This window comes from Crocuta crocuta, unplaced genomic scaffold, assembly GCF_008692635.1.
Source record: "Crocuta crocuta isolate KB4526 unplaced genomic scaffold, BGI_CrCroc_1.0 scaffold675, whole genome shotgun sequence".
In the NCBI taxonomy this organism is placed as follows: domain Eukaryota; kingdom Metazoa; phylum Chordata; class Mammalia; order Carnivora; family Hyaenidae; genus Crocuta; species Crocuta crocuta.
In genome coordinates, this window is record NW_027528796.1 from 3,098,352 (window position 1) to 3,106,463 (window position 8,112).

General features: G+C 61.2%; 1 protein-coding gene across 6 annotated transcripts in view; it reads right to left on the reverse strand.

The window, feature by feature from the left end:
• Nucleotides 1–723: 723 nt before the first annotated feature.
• Nucleotides 724–8,112, reverse strand: part of PDE9A (phosphodiesterase 9A) — a 58,421-nt gene continuing 51,032 nt past the window's right edge. For 5 of the 6 annotated variants that reach the window (XM_077755446.1, XM_077755448.1, XM_077755449.1 and 2 more), the window contains 6 exons: nt 7,009–7,122; nt 6,459–6,563; nt 5,684–5,812; nt 4,752–4,847; nt 3,377–3,491; nt 724–1,914 (listed from right to left, as the gene is read on the reverse strand). In XM_077755446.1, the coding sequence (XP_077611572.1) occupies nt 3,393–3,491; nt 4,752–4,847; nt 5,684–5,812; nt 6,459–6,563; nt 7,009–7,122 (543 nt within the window). In that variant the 3' untranslated portion in view covers nt 724–1,914; nt 3,377–3,392. The remainder of the gene's footprint in view (nt 1,915–3,376; nt 3,492–4,751; nt 4,848–5,683; nt 5,813–6,458; nt 6,564–7,008; nt 7,123–8,112) is intronic. The other variant, XM_077755447.1, reaches the window with a different exon arrangement.

An 8,112-nucleotide genomic window follows, 5' to 3' on the forward strand; every position in this document is an offset into this window, starting at 1 on the left:
CACAGACTTCGGTGCAGGGGCTGTAGTGCAGAGGCATCGGGATGCTGCTGGGCTTGCGTGTAGTGTAGCCGGGTTGCCCTGTGCACTGGCTTCAGCCGTATTGAAATGAAACCCAAAACTGTGAAGAGATACAGAACCCGCAGCACCTGATCATACAGAACTGGATTCAAGAAGAGACGGAAAACATCACAGCTCAGAAACGAATTATTCAGAGGTGGAAAAGAATATTCCAGAATTCACCAAGGGGGAGGGAGTGCTCCCAGGAGGCTCGGCAGCAGCGGGTGAAGCGTCCACGGGCTCGGATCACACGGGTGGCCTTGCAGGGCGGTTCTCCTGAGCGGGTGCAGAGAAGGGGCCGGCGGCCCTGGGGAGCATCGGGGTGCAAACGCTCGCAGAGGGGCTGAGGGAGAGCTTGACCGCCCACCAGCCAGCATTGGTCTCCCTTAATGGGCACAGGCGCCCCCAGATTGTCCCCAATGCTGGTCCCTCAAACAGAGGCAGGAGGAAAGGACAGCCGCCCCCCCGAGATGTGCTGTGTTCAGTCTGCTGACTGAAGTGGTAAATCCCTCCCTGTAAACGGGCACCAGCCCAGGGGCGTGTTCACCCCTGCATGTGACTGAGCTGCCTCCGGCCCGGCACCTCCCCCCACACAGCCACCAACGTCCCCTCGCTGCTCACAAACGGGACACGCGGACGGCCTTGTGCTCCGGGCACCGCCTGGCATTTAATTCTGAATTTACAGGGGAGGGAGTGTCACATCACACTGCGCAGGCGCACCTGCGAGAAAAGCACAGTCCCGTCTCCCCCCGAGAGGTCGGGGGGGCTCTAGGGACCCCCAGAAGCAGCCCCGGGATACACAACACCACGAAGAAAAAGTACAGTACCCGTTTCTGTATAAGAATATATTATTTAAAAGACCGTTTAAAAATAAAAATTCTGTACAGCATCATGAATTCCGTTTTTCTTTTTTTTTTGTATCGGTGAACAAAACAGTTAAACAGTTCTTAGAAAGCACGGCCTCGTGGAGTCTGGTGCTGAGAGAGGACTTTTCTCCCCCGCACGACGGCTGCGCGAGGCTCGGCCAGCCTGGTCCAGGAGCGCGGCCCGCACAGTCCGCCTTCTTCAGGCGCCGTCTGCTCGGAAGAGGAAGAAGAGCCCTGGTTTGTTTTTGTTGCGGTTGAACATGTCCAGGCAGCGGCAACAGCGTCACGGGAGGAAACACAGATATGTTTCAGAGCGGGACACGTGCTTCAACACATTTCGGCCACATAAAACCATTCTGATCCTTCTTCTGAACCATTAAAAAATAAGATGTGACTGAAACAGGCAAAGCCAATGCTTCCTGAGCACTGCTGATGAACCGGTAACGGGATTCTCATCTCGAGGCTGGAGATGAGGGCTCCGAGGCTCAGAGAGGTTGAGACGCTTGTGTGAGTCACTCAGCTTGTACTTAGCTGCGCTCGGTTTCTCGGACGCCAGAGCCTGGCACTGCTCCTCTGCGCAAAACAAGACCCAGGCTCCCACACCCTGCGCCCGGGATGCTTTGTACTGAGAATCTCTCCAGCGGTCCCTTAGACGTGCGTGTGCCGTGACCTTACCACGCGGAGGCAAAATGAGCTTGGGTTACCTTTGACACGGGCTAAACGAATAGCTTGGGTCAGGCACGCGGGAAAATGCTCACGGCCATATAAAGAAATACTTTATTTTTGGAAACCTTTTAAAATGTGCTTTTCCTGGGGCGCCTGGGGGGCTTAGTCGGTTAAGCGTCCTACTTCGGCTCAGGTCATGATCTCACGGTTTGTGGGTTCAAGCCCCGCGTCGGGCTCTGTGCTGACAGCTCAGAGCCCGGAGCCAGCTTCGGATTCTGTGTCTTCCTCTCTCTCTGCCTCTCCTCTGCTCGTCCTCTGTCTGTCTCTCAAAAACAAACAAACATTAAAAAAAATTATAAATGTGCTTTTCTTTATAAGTGGAACATCTGCTAATTATTGGTCTTTTGCTATCGACCCAAGCGTGGCCCCCTTTTTTCAGAGCCTAATTCTAAGAATTATATGCAAGGAGTAAAAGTCTCACTTTACTGAAAAACCAACCATCTTTTAGGGGTGCCTCCTCGGTGGCTCAGTCGGTTAAGTGTCCGACTCTTGATTTTGGCTCAGGTCATGATCTCAGGGTTTGTGAGTTCAAGCCCGCATCTGGTTCTGTGCTGATGGCTTGGAGCCTGCTTGGGATTCCCTCTCTCTCTGCCCCTCCCCCACTTAGGCGTGTGCTCTCTCTCTCAAAATAAATAAAAAACATTTAAAAAAATCTTTAAAAAAACCCCATCAGTCTAGGGGCGCCTGGGTGGCTCAGTCAGTTAAGCATCCAACTTTGGCTCAAGTCATGATCTTGTGGTTCGTAGGTTCAAGCCCCACATCGGGCTCTGTGCTGACAGCTCAGAGCCTGAAGCTGCTTTGGATTCTGTCTCCCTCTCTGCCCCTCCCCCACTCATGCTCTAGGTCTCTCTCTCTTGCTCAAGAATGAATAAAAAAAAAATTAAAAAATATACATAAGAAACCATCAGTCTTTCAGCTTTTCTGGCCCAGCCGCCTTCTCCCCTCCCCCTCGCACAGGTGTGCAGCGCTGCCCTGTCTCCATCTCTGAGTTACCATGTGCATAGAGACGTTAGTTCAGAATAGCATTCTCTTCGCTGTCTCTCACATCTCTGCTTGTCTCCCTCGACGACCTGTCGGTGCCCGCGGCTGTCATGCTCTCCGTCTCCCTCTGTGACCGGGACAGAGTACAAGGAAGGCGGCAGTCAGCTTCCAGGAGCCGTGAGGACCGGCTTGTCCGCCAGCGTGCTTCCCGCTGACCGAAACGCTAGGATGAGCGATGAGGCAGAGGCCCACGCCACGTGCCGGCTCTGTGCGCCCTGCCCTGTCCTGGGCGCCTCCCCTTCGCGGCTTGGACAACGAGCTTGTGGTGGCGGTGGGGCCCAGCGCGCTGGTGGAGGTGAGCACGGAGCCCGTCCACCCTCTCTCGTTCGGGGTCTGTCCTTTCTGGGGGCGGGAAAGCCCCTCGGGGCGGCGGGCCTGGGACCTTCAGAGCGATGGCTTGAGTCGGGCCAGGAGCGCCAGGGGGCTTTAGCGGTGCGGCCCCGCCGGGCACGCCCGCTCTGACATCGCTNCTCAGAGCCTGAAGCTGCTTTGGATTCTGTGTCTCCCTCTCTGCCCCTCCCCCACTCATGCTCTAGGTCTCTCTCTCTTGCTCAAGAATGAATAAAAAAAAAATTAAAAAATATACATAAGAAACCATCAGTCTTTCAGCTTTTCTGGCCCAGCCGCCTTCTCCCCTCCCCCTCGCACAGGTGTGCAGCGCTGCCCTGTCTCCATCTCTGAGTTACCATGTGCATAGAGACGTCAGTTCAGAATAGCATTCTCTTCGCTGTCTCTCACATCTCTGCTTGTCTCCCTCGACGACCTGTCGGTGCCCGCGGCTGTCATGCTCTCCGTCTCCCTCTGTGACCGGGACAGAGTACAAGGAAGGCGGCAGTCAGCTTCCAGGAGCCGTGAGGACCGGCTTGTCCGCCAGCGTGCTTCCCGCTGACCGAAACGCTAGGATGAGCGATGAGGCAGAGGCCCACGCCACGTGCCGGCTCTGTGCGCCCTGCCCTGTCCTGGGCGCCTCCCCTTCGCGGCTTGGACAACGAGCTTGTGGTGGCGGTGGGGCCCAGCGCGCTGGTGGAGGTGAGCACGGAGCCCGTCCACCCTCTCTCGTTCGGGGTCTGTCCTTTCTGGGGGCGGGAAAGCCCCTCGGGGCGGCGGGCCTGGGACCTTCAGAGCGATGGCTTGAGTCGGGCCAGGAGCGCCAGGGGGCTTTAGCGGTGCGGCCCCGCCGGGCACGCCCGCTCTGACATCGCTCCTGTACGGTTGGCTCTGGGGTCTCAGGGCCTCTCCGGGACCTTCTAGCGAAGGGATCCCCGTAGAGACCAGGCTGGAGATGAGGGCTTGGAAGGCACTTCCTGAGCGCTGACAACACGCCCAGCGTCCTACACAGACCAGTTCGGGGTACAGAGCAACCACTCGGCGCTCAGTGGGGCAGGATATGGGGGTTCCCAGCAGCGGGTGGGGGGGCCCATAAGCCGGAGCCCTGACTGAAGGGAGCTGGGGATGGCGCCGGGCGGGGTGCGTGACGCTGGCCGAGGCTGGGACAAAGCGCGGGACGCTGGAGAGGAGGTGGTGGGCGGCTGAGGGGGGCACGCCCCGGGCGGCTGGACGCAGTGGAGGGCTCGGGGGTCCCCGAAGCAGAGATGTGCACACGCTGAGGCCCTGGGGTCAGGCCCCTCACGCGCTCTGCAGAGAGTCTCCGCGCCGGCTCTGCGGTCCTGTCCTGACAGCGGCCTGGGGCCAGACTCCGTGTCCCTGACCCTGAGGGGGCCAGGCCGCCACGTGTGCGAGCTCCAGGATGCCCTTCCTGTGGCGCTGGGGGCGCCTCCTTCCGCCACCCCCTCACTGAGCAGGGTCAGCCCCGGGGCTGGAGGACGGGGACCTCCATGGGGCCAGGGCGCTGCTCCGCGCGGGTCTGAGAGGCCCAGACGGCCCGGCGCACCCGATTACAGCACAGCTGTTGGGGACCACACGGCCCCTCCAAGGGGCGCGGGCTGTCGGGTGCAGTTTGGTTTTGGGGTGGAAATGAGCTGTGGTGCAGAGGGTCCCCGCAGGGGTGCCGGGCTCGGCCTGTCCCCCGGGAGGGCCGCGTTTCCTACCCGGCACCCTTACCTCCTTCATGGAGTCATCTCTCTGCTTCAGTTCCTCATAATGATCTCTGGATTCCCAAAGGGGCTGCAGCATGAGCCCCTCGACCACGGGGAAGAGCTGGGAGACACAAGCAGACCCATCCGGTCGGTCATTCCGCGCGGCCGCCAGCGTCCGGGAAACCGGGGTCGGTCCTGTGCGCCTCGGCGGATCAGGCAGCGAGTCCCCTTCACCCCGTGGTGCCTGCTGAGCCCGGTCCCTGGCGTCCGCCCGCGCTCCCGCCACCCTGCCGCCCTGGCCCCACGGAGCCCTGGGCACGCTGCTCTCGCCCTGTGACGCCTTCCGTGCCTCCCCAGTCACATCCCCATTCAGCTGCGGGGTGGGGGGGGCAGGCCCCGTGTGGCAGCGCCGCGCCCCTGCACCCGCTGGCCATGGCGAAGGCCCAGAAGTCCATGGAAGGAGTGTACGGGAAGGCCGAGGAAGCAGGGGTGAATGGGGTTTAAGGGAGGGCGTGCTGCGGCCGAGGCCTGCTGAGGGACACACTTCGAGGTGGAGGCTGGAGAAAGGGGAGGGCCGGGGCCGTGGGCCGTCCTGCAGGACCGGGCGCCAGGCAGGGTGGGGGACTGTGTGCAGCGTGGGCAGCTTTCCCTGTGTTGGGGACAGTGGGGAGCCATGGAAGGTTCAGGAGAGAGGGAGAGATAGTCTCCTTGCCGAAATGAGCCTGGGGACAGCCTTGTGCCATGGGGGTGGGGCAGGTCACAAGGGTCTTCCAAAGGCAAAGGTGCCCTGGGAGGGGAGGCTGGAGGGCTGGGGGGGACCCCATGGGGGAGCGAGATGGTGTTCTGGACGTGCCGGAGGCGGCAGCCACAGCACACTGGTGTGTGTGTGTGTGAACGTGTGCACACGTGTGTGTTCCTCAATGCGGCGCCATCCAGCACGTGGTGACAGCCACTCACCTTGGTCACCGTTTCGAACATCGGGATCAGGACGAACTTGATGAACCCAATTTGGGCTGTGGCTTTGGTCACTTTGTCGCGGTCCATGAACGGGGCCACAGGGAGGCCTTCCGACTTCTCACGATCGCTCTGCGGGGATGCGAGAGACCGAGATGCTAGAGAAGCCGCGGAATCTGGGGGGCCCCGAGGGTCACTGGTCTCAGAGGGCAGAAGGCAGGTTAATGTGTCGCTGACCAGACCGCACTGTCGTGGGGACGTGGATAGTGACCACGATGGATGGCAGGAGCTTACGTGCCCCCTAGAGCGTTCACTGGGCTTGCAGGGCCGCGCTGTGACCCCAGGGCAGAGGGACAGGCGCCGGCCGGCGAGTCCCCCGCCTTCTGGGGCACCACGCTGCCGTCACGAGTGCCTTACTGGCCCTCCCGGCATCTCCCGCGTGGGTGGCCTGGTTTCCTGTCTGAGGGCCCCCCAGGCCTTGAAATGCAGGGGCCCCGGGGAGCCGCCCCTCCAGCCTCTGCTTCTTCCTTTTCAGGACATTTGCCCGATGTGGCCGCCCCCTCGCTGCTCCTTCACGGTCCTGGGTGGCATCTGTCACGTCACTTTTCCAGGCTCTCCCTGCCTTTCACGTGTCACCCGCTTATCTTGGATGTGGACCTGCCGTGAGGCTTTCCGGAGGCTGGAGAGACGGTCCGCTCCCGTCCCCTAGTCCCCGGGCTCGCCCACCCCATTTCCAACACGGGCCCCTCAGGGGTCTGGTGGCTTGGGACGCTCTCACCTGCATGAAATACTCCTCTAACAGGCAGTCCACCCAGGGCTCTGCCACCTCCATCGGACGCACCTCGTTGGAGATGTCACAGCATTTTATCAAAATCATCTTCAGCTGGAAGAGAGAGGAGGGATCAGGTGGCGGGGCCCGGGGTGCGTCCCCTGCCGCCATTTGGGTCTGGGCTTTGTCCTCCCGGGAGCCTGGCCCTCCGAGCCCGGTGAGGTTTGGGCGCCCAGGGGGCACGTTAGGACCCGGCCGGAGCGTTTGCTCCTGAGCCTGAGGGCGACTGCCTTCAGGGCCAGCGTGCGACCGTCCTCGGGAGTCACCCGGGAGTCACCAACGTCTCGGGCCGGCGCTCAGCGTGTGAACTGGCTCAGCAGGAAGTGCCCCCGGCACAGCAGCTCGGGCCGCGGGCCCTGAACGCCCCCGCCTCCCGCGCCCGCTTTCCTGGCCCCTCGCTCCAAGCCGAGGTCAGGGTTTGGGTGCCTCGGTGTCGAGTGTGGGCAGGAGCGTAGGGTGCGCGCACCAGTCCCCGGAGCGCGGGCAGCAGGCTACTCACGAGGGTCATGTGCTCCTCGTTGCTGTAGTCAAAATTCTCCATTTTTTCTTTGAAGGAATCCATAATTTCTGCGTGTCTTGCCATGTCGGTGGCTAGAATTAGAGTGATCATCCCCTGGAAAGCGAGAGCAAAGCGTCAGCCCCGGCCGTGATCCCAGCGAGGACCCGGCGAGTCCCCGGCGCTCGGCACGCAGCCTTCCCTGGGTCCCGGGCCAGCGCCACGTGTGCTCTGAGCATCACCGCCCTCATCCGCGAGAGGGCGGCGCTTCCCGTCCGTGCGGGCATCCAGACCCACGCTGTTTCCTTCACAAATCGGTCAATAACCGATTTCCCAGGAGCCCTTGTCCCCTGTCATCTGCACGTGACTCTGTGCACACGTTGCGGGGGGCGGGGGGTCAAAGTCAGGTTGTATCCGACGGTGTCGTCTACTGACACATTTGTAAACGAGGAGGCAATGACTTCCTAACTATAAATATCTTATTTCCTCGTCAAGCAAATCCTGGTTTAGGAGAAGCAGCAGGATTCGAAACGGTGACCGTCCGACTGTCCCTGAGATGCTAACGAGACACGCCGTGTGCCGCACGGAGCCGTCTTCCCCTCAGCACCGCGCCGGCGCCAGTCCGCCCGGGGCGTCTGCGGAGAGGGCACCGCCGGCGGACTGAACTATGCGATTTCTCCGTAAAGATTTCTCTGTGTCGTGAAGGGTCCGCTCCCGTGACGAGTTACCCCTACAAGTACTCGACGACGAAATATTATAAAAAATCAGGCTGAACGACTTCACGGTCAGGAAAAGTCTGTCTGACGTTAGTCAAGGGTTGGAGGCGGGACGAGTCTCATGCGTCCCCGTGGCGGGCGGCGTGATGGGGGCGATGCCCTCCCTGGGGATGCTGCTGTGACTGCTCCCCGGGGGCAGGGCACACACACAGGGGACATAGTTGTACCGAATCCATAACTCGACGGGGACCGTCCTGCAGCACCGGCCTCGGCTCTGGCAGAGAACAGCGGGCTCTGAGGCAGGCCAGCCCGTCGGGTCTGCCGGAGGGAGAGCCCGGGTCCCGCGTCTTTATGCTGCGCCTTGAAGCGAGGCCCCAGCGCCCCGGGGGGG